The sequence below is a fragment of the Ranitomeya variabilis genome, chromosome 7 (genome assembly GCF_051348905.1).
Source record: "Ranitomeya variabilis isolate aRanVar5 chromosome 7, aRanVar5.hap1, whole genome shotgun sequence".
Taxonomy (NCBI): Eukaryota; Metazoa; Chordata; class Amphibia; order Anura; family Dendrobatidae; genus Ranitomeya; species Ranitomeya variabilis.
In genome coordinates, this window is record NC_135238.1 from 123,918,300 (window position 1) to 123,936,119 (window position 17,820).

The window sequence follows — 17,820 nt, forward strand, 5'->3', positions numbered from 1 at the left end:
GGATAAAATAAAAGAATTTCATGAACTAAAAAAGAAACTCTGGAATTATCCGAATTGGACACTAAACAGAGCAACAGATATAGTGGACAAAAAATGCAGAGAGGAATTGCTGGTACCTAGTGTAGCTAATAATTCTAGAAAGAAAAAACTTGCAAATAAACTACACTTATGTTTACAATTCTCTCCTCAATTTAATCAAATCAAGAAAATAATCAATAAAAGATTACCCATTTTATATGAGGATAACACACTAATGAGCATATTGAAGGATGGAATTAATGTAGTAGCGAGAAGGGCACAAACTTTTGGAGATATAATTGCCCCTAATTCTGTTTTGCCGACATCTAGGTCCAATACATGGCTTGATTGCAAAGGCTTTAATTAATGCGGTACCACAGCTTGTAGTTCGTGTGCACATGCGCAGTTGGGTAACACTTTTAAAAATTCTGAAAAAACTAAAAATGATAGCATAAATAGTTTTATTAATTGCCATACAAAAAATGTGGTGTATAAAATAGACTGTGCAATATGTCAGGTATCCTATGTAGGATGTACGTCGCGGAAATTGAAAATGCGTATAACGGAACATCTTAGGGATGTGAATAATTGCAATATAATAAACAGGAATGTTTCAATGGCAGCAAGACATTTCTACACAAAACATAATGGGGATACTACAGCTTTCAAAGTGCATGGTATTGAGAAAATCTATACTCCTAATCGTGGAGGTGACATGAAGGCTAGTTTCACACTAGCGTTAACTGCATTACGTCGCAAATCCGTTTTTTGGCCGAAAAAACGGATGCGTCAAAAAAGTGAAAAACGGTGACAAACGTATGCCACGCATCCAGCATTTCGACGGATCCGTCGCAAATCCGCTAAACGTTTCCGTCGAAAATACTGGATGCGTTGCATACGTTGTATCCGTTTTACCATCCGTTGTATCCGTTTTTCCGACGGATCCGTTTTTAAAAGGGGAGGCTCCCAAAATTTGATTGGCTACTGGAAAATTTGAAAAACTATATAGTACTGTATTTACAGCCCATCTTTGTGGGTTTAGTTTTGTGGCAGCGATGGAAGGTGTTCTTGGGAGGATTGCTAGTTTGGTTACCGACGTTATCTTTGAGACAAATCGCCTGGATATCATAGTGCGGGAGAAGGAGGCGGCAGCGGAAAGGCGTAGGATGCTTCTGCAGCAACGGAGACGAAGACGAATGTGGATTCATCCTATTAATCAACTACGGATGACCCGGGGTGTCCAGTCCACTCTGTACCTGGAGTTGCGGCACAATCCACACAAATTCCACAACTATGTGCGGATGAGGATGGAACATTTCGATTTTTTGCTTGCAAAACTGGAGGATGTCATCCGAAGACAGGATACAAGGATGAGGCTTGCCATCACACCGGCGGAGCGGCTGATGGTGACCCTGCGGTAAGCCTCTTTTTTTTATTTCATTGCTGATATTGAATGTTATATTACATGCTGCAGATAATACTGCGCTGACATATTGCGCACTATTTTCTGCAGCATGTAGTTTGGGTTTTCTTGGCGGACATTCAACTGCTTTATTTAAATGTCATTGCTGCTATTGAATGTTAGATAACAGACTGCAGAAAATACTGCGCTGAAAAATTGCGTTGCATGTTCTGCAGTTTTTTTGTTTTTTTTGGGGGGGTTTTTTGGGTTTGATGACATGCAACTGCTTTTTTTCTGTCATTGGTCATTTTGAATGTTATATTACATGCTGCAGACAATACTGCGCTGACATATTGCGCACTATTTTCTGCAGCATGTAGTTTGGGTTTTCTTGGCGGACATTCAACTGCTTTATTTAAATGTCATTGCTGCTATTGAATGTTAGATAACAGACTGCAGAAAATACTGCGCTGAAAAATTGCGTTGCATGTTCTGCAGTTTTTTTTTTTTTTTTTTTGGGTTTTTTGGGTTTGATGACATGCAACTGCTTTTTTTCTGTCATTGGTCATTTTGAATGTTATATTACATGCTGCAGACAATACTGCGCTGACATATTGCGCACTATTTTCTGCAGCATGTAGTTTGGGTTTTCTTGGCGGACATTCAACTGCTTTATTTAAATGTCATTGCTGCTATTGAATGTTAGATAACAGACTGCAGAAAATACTGCGCTGAAAAATTGCGTTGCATGTTCTGCAGTTTTTTTTGTTTTTTTTTTGGGTTTTTTGGGTTTGATGACATGCAACTGCTTTTTTTCTGTCATTGGTCATTTTGAATGTTATATTACATGCTGCAGACAATACTGCGCTGACATATTGCGCACTATTTTCTGCAGCATGTAGTTTGGGTTTTCTTGGCGGACATTCCACTGTTTTTTAACACCGGTTTCATGCTGGTTTCATTGGGTGTCCTGTCCTTAAAAAAAAAATTAACAGTGCCATATTAAAAATTGTTTGTCTGTGCAATATTTTCTAACATTTTTAAATTTTTTTTTTATACAGTTTCCTAGCTACGGGTGAATCTATGACTTCGCTCCATTATCAGTTCAGGCTGGGCATTTCAACTATCTCTGGAATAGTGAAGGACACATGTCGGGCTGTTTGGACCACTTTGCAACCAGAGTATATCCCCCAACCATCCATGGAAATCTGGTTGCGAAGTGCAGAAGAGTTTCAGCAAATTTGCAATTTCCCTAATTGTGTGGGTGCAGTTGACGGGAAACATATAAGGATTGCGAAACCGGCAGGAACAGGATCGGAGTATTATAATTATAAGAAGTATTTCTCCATCGTCCTTATGGCTATTGCAGACGCCAACTGCAGGTTCCTTGCCGTGGACATTGGAGCGTATGGACGGTCCAACGATTCGCAAGTGTTTAAAAACTCTCCGATGGGTCGTTGCCTTTATGGAGAGAGCTACGATTTTCCGCCAGCCAGACCACTGCCAGGAACAAATGACCCAGCCCTGGAATATGTCTTTGTAGGTGATGAAGCCTTTCAACTGTCGCTGCACCTACTGAAACCGTACAGTAGCCGGAACTTAAACCATACCAAGCGGGTCTTTAATTACCGGCTTACTAGAGCACGAAGAGTAGTGGAGTGTTCCTTTGGCATATTGACGGCGAAGTGGCGAGTTCTGCTGACGGCTATCAAGCTGAAAACAACAACTATAGACGAGGTAGTTAAAGCCTGTGTGGTGCTCCACAACTTTGTCCTGTCAAAGGAGCCCGTTTCTTTGGATGATGAAGAGTTGGAGACCACCTTGTGGGACTACCGCAGCAGCTCGTTTCGCTCTACAAGTTCAGTTACAAGGATGAGGGACCAGTTTGCCGATTATTTTGTCTCACCTGTCGGGCGGATCCCGTGGCAAGACATGATTGTGTAACCTGTTTCCCATGTGTAACCTGTTTCCCATGTGTTTTGGTTATGTAAAAAAAGTGTTTCTGCCCCCCCCCCCCAAAAAAAAAGGCCCAAAAGCGTGGTTTTCTTGCTAGTAAAACCATTATGTTATACCTCTTACATGTCTGGTGTTTGTTTTTATTAAACCTTTTTTTATTATATAACCTTAATAAATCCACACACACACAAAGAGTAGAATTGTAATCCGAATTTTATTTTAACTATTTTTTTTTTTTTTTTTTGTTTTGCAAAAAAAATATATTTTTATTTTCCAACTTTTTTTTTGAAAAATGTGAACATTTTTTGTAATATTAATATAAATAATAACAATTTACAAATTTTCAAATTGTTGGGTGGAGATATGAGAGGAGGATGGGCCGGAAGGTTGGACCACGTCGATAGGTGGGGAAACCCTACTTGTTTGTGGTGCAGTGGAAGGGGGGGTTAAACCAAGAGGCTGACCAGAGGGGGGTGGTGTTGGGGTAGGTGGAAGAGAAAAGTTCAGTAAGGAAAACATTGGGGAAGTAATTTGGTCTGGGGGCCGGGATTGTTGTGGGGACTGGGTCGGGTATTGTGACTGGGTAGGGTAGTGGGACTGGCGTGGGGTTTGGTAATGGTGCTGGTGTGGGGATTGGAGCTGGGTTTGGTAATGCTGCTGGTGTGGGTATTGGGGCTGGGTTTGGTAATGGGGGGTATGGTGTGGAAATGGGGCCTGGTGTGGAATTGGAGTGGAGGTGTGGCGAGGTGTGTGGGTCGATTCATTAATGGCCTGCAGTGCAGCATTATGGCAGGTATTCATTACCCGCATCTGTTGCTCAAAAGAAAGCTTCTCCATGCTCATGAGCATGGATTGGAAAAAAAGATTGGCCGGATCGGGACTTACAGCTGAATGCAGCCTATCCAAGCGACTGCTGGTTTCCTGGCTTGTTTCACTGATGCGTGATTGCACCATGTTGAAACCAGCAGTCACTTGCTCTCCCAAAATTTTGAAAGAGCCTTGGAAGGATGCATTCAGGTGTAAGAACTCAGGAGCATAGCTCCTTTCCTGACCCCTCTGGCGCTGCCGCCACGAACCTAATGGTGGTGTCGAGGTGGCAGGATCAGAGGGGTGGGGTAAAGGGAACGCTAACTGTTCAGCATCAGATGCGAGCAATGAAGCCTGCAATAATGCTCCACTGCTTGGGGCGGATGAAGTGGAGGGGACAGAGGGGTCAGAGGAGAGGACAGAGGGGTCAGAGGAGGGGACAGAGGTGTGGGGCCTACCGACGTGGCCCTCAGTGGCGGACTCAGGAGGGATCGCTCCAGAGGGCGCAGAGGAAGATGCAGGCGCCCGGTGGCTGGAGAAGGTGCTGTGAAAGAAAAAACAAAAGAAATTAATACATTGGAATGAAAAAGCCCTGACTGAAAGCAAACTAAGTAGACAGGTTAACATGGTTATAATTGGGCTGTAGAATACTTACACTCTGCTTAGCATGGTTCGCCTCAGGAAGGAGAGGGCCTGGCCATATTTATATCTGCTCCTCTTCCTTCCTGCAGAGCCACTCGGGGCCTTCATCTCATCATTGAATTCCCTCTTAAAGCGATCCCTCAGTGACCGCCACCGCTTCCTAACCTTTCCAACTGTGAAGACAAGAATCAAAAGAAAAAACAAAAAATTGGTAAATGCAATACATTACAGTCAGCTCAAAACATCACTGGAAAGTGAATACTTACCTAGTTTGCTCTGCTGCTGAGGATGAAGGCTCTCCCGCCTTGGAAACAGGGTGCGACACACTTCGTCCCAGAGCCGACGGGTGACACCGGTATCTGCATGCCTGCGGTCAGCCATGTTCCACAGCGGCTCCCGCTCACGAACCTCCTCGATGAGACAGTCTACATCAATGTCATCATCATCATCCTCCTCTTCTGCGGGAGCACGCTGTGAAGCCTGTGTCAAAAAAAAAAAAAAGGAAAACAAACAAATTAGTACACTGAAATACTAAAGTACCAATAGAATCCCCCTCCCCCAAAAAAAAAAAAACTCACTGATGGCCGACCGCGGCGACGAGTCCGCCGACTCTGGGACTGTCTGGGAGAGCCTTCAGCGGCAGCAGCAGCCTGAAATAAAGGAAACAAATTCTCAGTTAAGGTAGGCAGGTGTTTAGTAATCTGTTTTGTGTATGGTGCAGTGTGATGTGCAAAGCAACTGTTTCACCAATACTTACACTTGGTTCCTCCTCCACTTGCATCTCTCCACCCGTCTCGCCCCCTTCTGACAGCTCCTCATCTGATTCAGCTTCCTGTTGAAACATAATTTATGCATGTAGTTATCCATAAAAATGTAATTTAAAGAAATTTAAAAAAAAAAAAATGTTTTGTGTTAATTTACCGATAAACGCTGTTGCTGTGGAGGAGGGCTGTCAGAAGAGGACATTGTTGATGTACAAAGGCCGGTGGCTGTGGTCCTGGTGGGATAGCCGGTGGCTGTGGTCCTGGTGGCTCTGTAAGTTAAAAAGACACTTGCAATCTGCTCTACACATTGCAGTAGCAGATTTGGGGTCTTCAAAACTTACTTTTAAAGAATAGAAAATGTGGTCCTGGTGGATAGCCGGTGGCTGTGGTCCTGGTGGGATAGCCGGTGGCTGTGGTCCTGGTGGGATAGCCGGTGGCTGTGGTCCTGGTGGGATAGCCGGTGGCTGTGGTCCTGGTGGCTCTGTAAGTTAAAAAGACACTTGCAATCTGCTCTACACATTGCAGTAGCAGATTTGGGGTCTTCAAAACTTACTTTTAAAGAATAGAAAATGTGGTCCTGGTGGATAGCCGGTGGCTGTGGTCCTGGTGGGATAGCCGGTGGCTGTGGTCCTGGTGGGATAGCCGGTGGCTGTGGTCCTGGTGGCTCTGTAAGTTAAAAAGACACTTGCAATCTGCTCTACACATTGCAGTAGCAGATTTGGGGTCTTCAAAACTTACTTTTAAAGAATAGAAAATGTGGTCCTGGTGGATAGCCGGTGGCTGTGGTCCTGGTGGGATAGCCGGTGGCTGTGGTCCTGGTGGGATAGCCGGTGGCTGTGGTCCTGGTGGGATAGCCGGTGGCTGTGGTCCTGGTGGCTCTGTAAGTTAAAAAGACACTTGCAATCTGCTCTACACATTGCAGTAGCAGATTTGGGGTCTTCAAAACTTACTTTTAAAGAATAGAAAATGTGGTCCTGGTGGATAGCCGGTGGCTGTGGTCCTGGTGGGATAGCCGGTGGCTGTGGTCCTGGTGGGATAGCCGGTGGCTGTGGTCCTGGTGGCTCTGTAAGTTAAAAAGACACTTGCAATCTGCTCTACACATTGCAGTAGCAGATTTGGGGTCTTCAAAACTTACTTTTAAAGAATAGAAAATGTGGTCCTGGTGGATAGCCGGTGGCTGTGGTCCTGGTGGGATAGCCGGTGGCTGTGGTCCTGGTGGGATAGCCGGTGGCTGTGGTCCTGGTGGGATAGCCGGTGGCTGTGGTCCTGGTGGCTCTGTAAGTTAAAAAGACACTTGCAATCTGCTCTACACATTGCAGTAGCAGATTTGGGGTCTTCAAAACTTACTTTTAAAGAATAGAAAATGTGGTCCTGGTGGATAGCCGGTGGCTGTGGTCCTGGTGGGATAGCCGGTGGCTGTGGTCCTGGTGGGATAGCCGGTGGCTGTGGTCCTGGTGGCTCTGTAAGTTAAAAAGACACTTGCAATCTGCTCTACACATTGCAGTAGCAGATTTGGGGTCTTCAAAACTTACTTTTAAAGAATAGAAAATGTGGTCCTGGTGGATAGCCGGTGGCTGTGGTCCTGGTGGGATAGCCGGTGGCTGTGGTCCTGGTGGGATAGCCGGTGGCTGTGGTCCTGGTGGCTCTGTAAGTTAAAAAGACACTTGCAATCTGCTCTACACATTGCAGTAGCAGATTTGGGGTCTTCAAAACTTACTTCTAGCACTTTAGCTGTGTCCTGGTGGGCAGCGGCTGTGTCCTGGTGGGCAGCGGTCCTGGTTTATCTGTTAATATGTATAATGGATCTATAGTTAGACCACCCCCTGAACTAGGTAATGCTCAATGATAAACACCCTACTAAAATGATGTCAGAAATGTTCATACAGGTGAACACCAAAACCCCCCCCAAAAAAGTGGCACGATATACCATTAATTTCCATGTCCCATAAAATAAAATTTTTTAATGTTAACACCAAGAAAAAATATATTTGACACATTTTATGTAAAATAAATAACCTCCCCCCCCCCCCCCCCCCCACCAAAAAAAAAAATAAAAAAATACAGGTTAACCTTTATTAAAAAAATTAGCCCTCAACCAACCCTGTATTGCATGTGTAACCATTGGTACATACACCAGTTTTAAATTTACCTTTATGAAATAATACTACGGACATTTTTTTTATAAACATTTTATTATAATTTTTTTTTTCACTCTTTTTTTTTTTAAATCACAATTAGGAGCTGACATGCTCTTTATTTTAAATACAAGTACTTCAACTGCAAAAGGTTATAACTGTAATTTAAAAAAAATCAACACTTATTAAATAGAAAAAACCCACACTCACACATTCAAACCAAAAGCTGCAGACCGCTAGACTTTTTTAAAAAACACATCAGATTTTAAAAAAAAAAAAAAAAATAAAACCACATGCTGCACAGACCACTATACAGTCAATACATCAGAAAAAGGCAAATAACCTATTACAGCATGGACAAATGCACATGCAATCAACAAGACGCACACAAAAAACATGCATGGTATGTGTCCACATTCAGGATCGCCTCAGAATTTGGTCAGGATTTTCCATCAGTATTTGTAAAGCCAAAACCAGGAGTGTAAAAATTAGGTAAAGTATAATACGAAAAAAGGCATACTTTTGCTTTGATCATCCACTCCTAGTTTTGGCGTACAAATACTGATGGAAAATCCTGACCACATCCTGATGCAATCCTGCACATGGACACATACCCTCCCACATGAACAGGCATAAAATTGGCAAAGGCATAATATGGTGCAGGCACATGATACAAAAGCACACAGCCGTACAAAAATACACACATGCACGCACATAGCTTTAGGCAAATACACATATGTACAACAAAGGCAGAAAGGTTAACCCAATCAGAAGACGCATACACACACACACACACACACACATACAAAAGGCTGACAATCCTTTGGCTGAAGCAGCAGGTCTTCACAGTGGCTGGAATCAGGCTGCATCTGGACTCTAGCATGGCACTGGCTGGTGCAGGACGATGGCAGGCCTCAGGTTCTCTTCAGGTTTTAAGCTCTTTCTGTAGTCAGTACCTCATATACACACACAAATGCACAGGCACACAGATGCACACAAAAATTGCAATACTCACACTGGCTCTATGGTGGCTGGAGTCTTGTGGCTGGAGTCCCGTGGCTGGCTCCTTCCTGTGGCTGGCTCCTGTGTCAGGCTGTGGTCTTGTGGCTGAGGTTATGGCTGGAGTCCTGTGGCTGGCTCCTTCCTGTGGCTGGCTTCTTCCTGTGGCTGGCTTCTTCCTGTGGCTGGCTCCTGTGTCACGCTGGGGTCTTGTGGCTGGCTAGCTCTTGCTGGAAGTCTTCTCATGGGTCTTGCAGGCATATGTGGGGTTGAAGGCCCAGGCCAGGTTTATATAGATTTGGGGGTGTCTGGCCAATTGGCAACAAAATCCAGCTTCTGAGCATGCTCAGTGTAAAAAAAACGTATTGCAGCGCTGCATTGCGTCGTACGACGTGTCCCGACGCATCCGTCGCTCATAGGCTTCCATTGCAGCCAACGACGTATGCCGCAGGATGCGTCGCGACACGTTTTTTAGGCGGAGACAAAAAACGTTACAATCTACGTTTTTTTGAGACGACGTGTCGCCAAATTTCGACGCATCCGTCGTAAAACGTACACGACGTATGCCAATCCGTCGCCATACGTCGCCAATACAAGTCTATGGGAAAAAAACGCATCCAGCAAAAAGTTTTGCTGGATGCGTTTTTTCTGAAAAAAGACGTTTTGAAACGTAATGCAGTTAACGCTAGTGTGAAAGTAGCCGAAGAGACGCTTACTCACTAGAGAAACGAAATATTGTATCATTATTGCTAATTTTTGTTATTGTTTTTAGTATTTTAAGATATTTGTTATATGTGATTTCAGGACCTTCCCGTTAAATCATGTGACTAATGAGGGGTGTGTCATGGGTCTATGAATGCTATATGTGTAGTTTTCATTTCTGAAACAACATGGGCATGAGTAAGACCTATATCGGTCGAAACGCGTTGCCATAACCTTTACAATCACCTGTTTGGTCCACCATCTGTAAGAATAATTTTTTAACCACGTTGGATTAATAAAGACATTACCTGTTTTACTGGAGCTGGAGTATCTACGTTTGTTTGGATTTGCTGCTGCCCGACGTCCAGGTCAGGACGAACTCTCGTGCTCCGTGCCTGTCGGTCTGGTTGGTGAGCTGGCTACGGCTTTTTTAGCTGTTTTTTTTATCTTGTGTTTAATCCCAAGTACACCCTTACCTTACCACAGAGGTTGGCACCCTACCTTTGAACGCAAATTGGCACCCCCACTCAACGATGGCTACCCCTAGGTTCACCTGGTAATTCCCTGGACGTTTAAAGATGTGTAAAAAAAAAAACACATCCAAGACAGCCAGAAACCACGCCTGGCCCTTTCAGCAGTATTAATCTGACAATAAATACCAGTACATAAACAGAAACAGGATGATAGGGGTAGATAATCTGGGGATGGCAAGGAGTGGGGGATTTGATTTATATAGGCGCTATACAGTAGGTGATAGTACCAAACTTCCAGAGTAGGACCAATTTCCAAGATAATTACAATGCTATGAGGCCTATCACCTTAATACCATTTGAATGACCAAAAAGCAGGTACCCTGCCAAAAAAGTATGATTACACAGGTCTGCGACTAAAAAGCTGCTTGATTATTTTCATCTAATTTCCATGTATTTTGGTGTGCTGAAAACGAAAAAAATATTGAAAAAAAATCCTGGGCATCAGGACATGAGACAAAAAGCAAAATTATCTTCAAATTTAGTATATTTTTCTAAATTTTTGATTGATGAAGCAATTCGTAAAATCACTTCCAAAAGATGGGGAATGATTCAAATACTTGGTCACCAAGTTTCCAGGCTTTTCGGAGGCATAATTGAAGGAAGGTGTGTTCGTCGGACCAGACATTAGAAGGCTTATAGCTGATCAAGAGTTTATCAATACCATGACGCATCCTCAAAAAGAAGGGTGGTTTGCATTTAAAGAGGTCATAGAGAAATTTTTAGGCAATAACAAAGACCCTGACTACAAAAAAATTGTCGGACGAATGCTGAAAGCATTTCAAGCTTTAGGTTGCCTGATGAGTTTGAAAGTGCATTTCCTCCATTCCCACCTTGACAACTTTCCTGAAAATTTGGGAGATGTGAGGGAAGAGCAAGGTGAACGATTCCACCAGGACATTAAAGAGATGGAAAGAAGATACCAGGGAAGATGGAGCATTACAATGATGGCAGACTAATGTTGGACGCTTCAGAGAGACATTCCAGATGCTACTCACAAGCATAAATGTACCAAGAGAAGCCTGACAGGGAAGAAGAATCGATTTTAGTGTGTGTTTAACATTGCAGTTAAAAAATTATTTTCATGAAACATTTGTAATAAAAAATTAATTTTATGAGTCTATTTTCATTTATTTTGAGGTATTGTCTTATTTAACATAGTTACTTAAATTGTCAGAAAACATGATGTCCTATGACAAAACGGAGGTCATTTTCGGATTCAGCGCACTTAAAAACATAAAGATTACGTGGAATAACCAAAACAGCTCTTGAAACAATTTTTTGTGCAGACCTGTGTTATCAAACAAAAAGCAGATCAATTCACTTCTGGGACTACCTATGGGGTTTGAACTATCATGACTCACCCTCCGGCATCCCTAATCAATTGTCCCTACCTTGTCGCGGAGGTTGGCACCCTAACTTGTACGCAATGTGGCACCCCTGCTCTACAATGGCTCACCCTCACTCCCCCTATAAATTCTCCCTTCCAACTATCTGTCTGATCAAGGAAACAGTGAGTGGAAGAGAGAAGTGAGTTATGGGAGGATAAGTTCAATTTTTTGATAGAATGAAGCAATGATATAAATTGCTTCACGGTGGCTCAGTGGATAGCACAGCAGCCTTGTATCGCTGGAGTCCTGGGTTCTAATCCCACCTTGAACAACATCTGCAAGGAGTTTCTATGTTCTCCCCGTGTTTGCGTGGGTTTCCTCCGGGTTCTCCGGTTTCCTCCCACATTCCAGAGACATACTGATAGAGAATTTAGATTGTGAGCCAAATCGGGGACAGTGATGATAATGTGTGCAAACTGTAAAGCGCTGCGGAATATGTTAGTGCTATATAAAAATAAAAAATTATTATAAAGGATTATAAACCCCAAATAAAGAAACATAGAGGACAATGTGTCTGGGAAATAAATTCTGGTAGAAAGTGCTAAAGTGCATATATAATCCAATAAGGAGACCTCATGGCCTTTTTACTTGGCTTTGATAATTAATTGCACTATGCCCTAAAGTGAAAAAAGCCTGAAACTGGTAATTATCATAAATGTTATATACAACTTTATTACCACAGGGCAAATGCCAACTTATCAACCTATAGTTATATATCCTGTAGGAAGGATTTTCAAAGTTAGGCCAACATAAACAAGTTATTGCACTGTGCCCAGAAGATATACCATGTAAACAAAGTGATTGAATCAAAAAGCTTATCTGTTATTTATTAAAGATGCTGCAGCAGCCTCGACGCGTTTCCATCCCATGATGAGAGTTCATCAGGATGCAAATGGAACAATCAGTGATTTAGAAGCCTAAGGCTATGTTAATACGTGTTTTTTCCGTTTTTTTTTTCAGCAGGAAAACCTGTTCTCTTGGCAGTAAAGACGCTGCTTCCAGAAAGCAAGTGTAGCGCCCCCCCACTGCCGCAGGGCCGAGGGGTACCCGGTGCCGGGCCTCTGAGTCTCTGCTCTGGGGTTGTCACAGTGGCTAGGCCCGATCCGTGACCCTGCCGTGGGGCGCACAGTGAAATGGATAGTAATGATGTGGATAAATAATGATGATGGTGGTGTTGCGGTGCAGTGTAGGTTGCAGTAAATAATGAGGACACCAGGTTGCAGTCTCTTTACCTCTTTACTGAAGATCTCTGAGTCCTCAGTCCGGAATACGGTCCACCAGGCTGCGCAAGTCCGGCCGGTCCAATGGCACCTCCAGAGTTCTCTTAACAGGTGGAAATCTGTGCCTTCCTTCTAGCGCTATGTGTTGCGGTCCTTCCCTGCTGTGCTTACGGAAAGTCCCCACAACTGTTGTGTCCGTTTCTTAAGTTCCCTCACAACTCGATTAGATGATGTTCTGCTAATCCTCCGTCCTTCCCTGATGTTACGGTTGGGACGGCACCCGTTTGACGGGTAGGCTCGGAGCTCTTCCGGGACCCTAGAGTCGCCCCTCTCCACAAGTTGCCCCCCAAGACTGCATAGGTGATTTAGGTGAGACAGCCTGCCTTAGACTGACTGCCCTGCCGCTGTTTAGAGTATTGCTTGAAGCTGAATATTGTAATACTCCCTCGGCGTTCCGGCCGCCGGTTGTGCGCCTCAGTAGGGTGTTGCCTCGGTCTTACAGCACGACCCCTACTGGTATTCTCCTTATTGCTTTGATCTCGTTTCTCACTCAGCACAATCTATCTCGCTTCTCATCCTTCCTTGGGCACCGCCGCTATCCTGAGCAGGCACGGTCCCGTTACGTTCGCTCAAGTTGCCAAGCCTCTGTCAGGATCCCACCCCTGACAGAGACCCTACCGAATCTTCTCCCACAACACCCTCTGCCACAAGGTGTTGCCTGGTTCCAACCCAGTCAGCTTTTTCATCTAACTTCCTGCCTGACCCCCAGTTTACCCACAATGGTGGGGAGTGGCCTAGTGAATAGAACCCTTAGCTCCCCCTGGAGGCCCGACTGTGAAATGTATTGGTGTCTGTGATACCTGGTCAGATGAACTCCTTCAGTGCCATCAGACGTACCATAGCTCCCCTTAGTGGCGGAGCCACAGTACTGCAACGACCAGGACTCTGGGGCGCTGCACAAGTTCAGCTGCATTTTTCAGGATCCCAATATTCAGCTTTGCTTCCACCACAGAAGCATGAATACAGGTCACCAATGCAAGGCATATGTGAAACCAGAAAACTATTTTTGGAAAATGTAACAGTGGGGGGAGGTGAATTTGTGGGCAATAGTTTACCTAAGATATACACAAAGAATTGAGTTTGCAGGACACTGTTTACTTTCACACTTTGGTCGGCCCCAGGCAGCATTCTATTTCACACCTTGGTCGGCCAAAGTTTACTTTGCACACAACAGTAATTTAATTACATTGTACTAATCCTATTATATTGTGCTAATCCTAGACTGCCATGAACATCAAGACATTATGGTTTAAACTTGGGAAAAATAGCAAAAATAAATGGTTTTTACATACTGCTGTACTTGCTTTTTTTCAATAAAAATGCAACAAAACTTAATACCTGCATTTTTACACTTAGTCATTGCTTTCTATGTGTGAAAAATGCTGAAAGAAGTGACATTTCTGAAATCACATAGACTTTGCTGGCACTGTAAAACGCTGGTAATAACTCTGGAATGCTTCAACGTATCCCACTGATTCTGAGATTGTTTTTTCATGACATATTGTACTTCATGATAGTGTAAAGGTGTCGACGAAGAAGTGGGTACCTGCACGCCGGATCCGGAACTGAAGGGGCTGCATCCTCTGTTTACGGTGGAAGGCTTAAAAGAGCCAGACCTTCCCCCATTTGCCAGGGGGAAGCCTGAGGGAGCCGGACCAACCCGTGAACCCAGGAGGGTGGGCAGAGCCAAAAAAAGGGCACGCAGTGACGGAGACATAAAAAAAAGCACGCAAAGCAAGTCAGTCAGGCGCCAGCTCAGAGCAGTGAGGAGGGCAGCATAGGGAGCAGCGAGCAGAGCGGTGAGCGGCGTGCTCTGCTTCCCTCATCAGAGAGTATCGGCGTGGCAACGGCCCGCATAGAAGGAGCCCCTGTTGCCTGCTGAGCAGAGCTGTGTGGAGCAAAGCCATGCCCACAAAGCATAGCCAAGCCGGGTGCTGCAGCAGCCAGGGAGAGGAGTTCTCTGTCCGGGGAGCATCAGAGCCACACAGACCAGCGACCGCTGTCACCCCCCGTCAACAGCGGGGACCAATGAGAGAGAGACAGGCAGTGTGTGCACGGTGACCGTTACAAAGCCGGGTGCCAGACGTTACAGGATAGTGAGTACCGTGCGCGTGCCGCCTGAAAGAGACTGGGAGCGTGACTGTTATTTGCATCGCGACTGTACTAGTGAAAGTCGGCCCAGAGACTTGTGACCTGACTTCGCCAATGTATGTTAGCAGAGCTGCCCTGGGCTTGTACTGGACTGTGGCCCTCACCGTTATATAGCCACTACAGTATATAGACTAGAGGCAGTGGAAGGTACCGGACACCGACCATTAGTAAAGACACCACGCCAGCCGTTGCCGTGCTATTGAGTTTGCCGCCAGGATCCAGGACGCCATCTTCCCAGGACCACACCGTATCCACGTTATGTAGATGGCTGTTGGCGCCATTATCTACTCCGGAACCATTCCTGTCAGGAAGACGCCTGATGGATGGATAAGTGACTTTATTGAGAACGACTTTCTTTGTTTCACCTGCATTTTACCTCACGTTTTCCCTATTCTGCCTACATTTTACCTCATGTTTTCCCTATCTCCCTGCTTGCAATAAGACCCTGTTTATTAAGATCTGTTAACCCTTGATCTGCCTCCTGTCGGTTACTGCATCCTGCAACCTGCTTTCAATACTGGTAAAATGTATTCAATATGTTTATTTATAAAAAAAAAAAAATTAAATTTGGCAAAAATTTTGAAAAATTCACAATTTTCAAACTTTTATTTTTTATGCCCTTAAATCAGACAATAACATTTTCCACATGTCTACTTTACATCACCACAATATTTGAAACATTTTTTTTGTTAGGACATTAAAAGAGTTAAAAGTTGACCAGCGATTTCTCATTTTCCCAACAAAATTTAAAATTTTTATGGACCACCTCACATTTGAAATGACTTTCATGGGTCTATATTAAAATACCCGAAGTGGCACCATTCTAAAAATTGCACCCCTCAAGGTATTCAACACCACATTTAAGAAGTTTATTAACCCTTGAGGTGCTTTACAGGAACTGAAGCAATGTGGAAGGTAAAAATGAACATTTAACTTTTTTTCACAAAAATTTTACTTAGGACCCATTTTTTATTTTCACAAGGGTATCAAGAGAAAATGAACCCCAATATATGTTGTGCAATTTATCCTGAGTACCCCATGTGTGGAGGAAGACCACTGTTTGGGCGCATGGTAGGGCTCAGATGAGAAGGAGCAGTGTTTGAAGTTTTGAACTTAAAATTGGCTGGAATCAAGAGTGGATGCCATGTCTCGTTTGGAAAGCCCCTGATGTGCCTAAACAGTGGAAACCCCAAACAAGTGATATCATTTTGGAAGCTAGACTCCTCAAAGAACTTATCTACAGAAGATGTTTGGTGAGCACCATGAACTTCCCAGGTGCTTCACATAAGTTTATAACCTAGAGCCGTGGAAATAAAAAATCCACAAAAATCATCGTTTAGCCCCAATTTTATTTATTTTAACAAGGGTAGCAGGAGAAATGGACCCCAAAAGTTGTTGTGCAATTTCTCCTGAGTGTGACAATACTGCATGTGTGGGTGAAAACTACTTTTGAGGCACAATGCAAAGCTCATAAAGGAAGAAACGCCACATTGGAGTTCAGCTTTTGCTGGAATGGTTTGAGGGTGCCATGTCACATTGGCAGAGCTAATAAGGTGCCATAACAGCAGAAACCCCCCATAAGTGATGTCATTTCGCAAACTACATCTCTCAATTATTTAATCTAAGGGTGTAGTGATCATTTTGACACCACAGTTGTGTCAAATAAATTAATACTATTGGGCGGTGAAGAAAGAATAATTACATTTCTTCCACTAAAATGTTGCTTTAGCCACAAATTTTAAATTTTTCCAAAGTCTAATAGGAAAAAATGGACCTTTCAGTTTTTTGTGCAATTTCTCGTGAGTTAGCCAAAACTCTGCACGTAATCTGAACTCCTTTTGAGGCACAGTGCAAAGCTCAAAAATGGAAGAAGCGCCATATTATTGTGCAGATTTTACATTAACCCCTTTACCCCCAAGGGTGGTTTGCACGTTAATGACCGGGCCAATTTTTACAATTCTGACCACTGTCCCTTTATGAGGTTATAACTCTGGAACGCTTCAACGGAACTTGGCGATTTGACACTGTTTTCTCGTGACATATTGTACTTCATGATAGTGGTAAAATTTATTTGATATAACTTGCGTTTATTTGTGAAAAAAACGGAAATTTGGCGAAAATTTTGAAAATTTCGCAATTTTCCAACTTTGAATTTTTATGCCCTTAAATCACAGAGATATGTCACACAAAATACTTAATAGTTAACATTTCCCACATGTCTACTTTACATCAGCACAATTTAGGAACCAAATTTTTTTTTTGTTAGGGAGTTATAAGGGTTAAAAGTTGACCAGCAATTTCTCATTTTTACAACATCATTTTTTTTAGGGACCACATCTCATTTGAAGTCATTATGAGGGGTCTATATGATAGAAAATACCCAAGTGTGACACCATTCTAAAAACTGCACCCCTCAAGGTGCTCAAAACCACATTCAAGAAATGTATTAACCCTTCAGGTGTTTCACAGGAATTTTTGGAGTGTTTAAATAAAAATTAACATTTAAATTTTTTTTACACAAAATTTATTTCAGCTCCAATTTGTTTTATTTTACCAAGGGTAACAGGAGAAAATGGACCCCAAAAGTTGTTGTACAATTTGTCCTGAGTACGCCGATACCCCATATGTGGGGGTAAACCACTGTTTGGGCGCACCGCAGAGCTCGGAAGGGAAGGAGCGCCATTTGACTTTTCAATGCAAAATTGACTGGAATTAAGATGGGACGCCATGTCGCGTTTGGAGAGCCCCTGATGTGCCTTAACATTAAACCCCCCACAAGTGACACCATTTTGGAAAGTAGACCCCGTAAGGAACTTATCTAGATGTGTTTTGAGAGCTTTGATCCCTCAAGTGTTTCACTACAGGTTATAACGCAGAGCCGTGAAAATAAAAATTCCTTTTTTTTTCACAAAAATGATTTTTTAGCCCCCAGTTTTGTATTTTCACAAGGGTCACAGAATAAATTGGACCCCAAAAGTTGTTGTCCAATTTATCCTGAGTACGCTGATACCCCATATGTGGGGGGGAACCACTGTTTGGGCAT

At 43.4% G+C, this 17,820-nt stretch overlaps 1 protein-coding gene across 1 annotated transcript; it reads right to left on the reverse strand.

Moving 5' to 3' along the window:
• Window positions 1–3,439: 3,439 nt before the first annotated feature.
• Window positions 3,440–15,190, reverse strand: LOC143786253 (uncharacterized). Its single transcript, XM_077275530.1, has 6 exons — window positions 15,186–15,190; window positions 14,940–15,093; window positions 5,404–5,475; window positions 5,092–5,305; window positions 4,839–4,998; window positions 3,440–4,727 (listed from the first exon to the last, which is right to left on the reverse strand). The coding sequence occupies exons 1-6, from the start codon at window positions 15,188–15,190 to the stop codon at window positions 3,710–3,712; spliced, it is 1,623 nt and encodes a 540-aa protein (XP_077131645.1). The 3' UTR covers window positions 3,440–3,709.
• Window positions 15,191–17,820: the final 2,630 nt, after the last annotated feature.

Coding starts and splice junctions, on each gene's coding strand:
- LOC143786253 (XM_077275530.1), bottom strand. Junction 5,306..5,403: donor GTCGCCGCGGTCGGCCATCA/GTGAGTTTTTTT, acceptor TTTTTGACACAG/GCTTCACAGCGTGCTCCCGC. Junction 4,999..5,091: donor TCAGCAGCAGAGCAAACTAG/GTAAGTATTCAC, acceptor TTGTCTTCACAG/TTGGAAAGGTTAGGAAGCGG.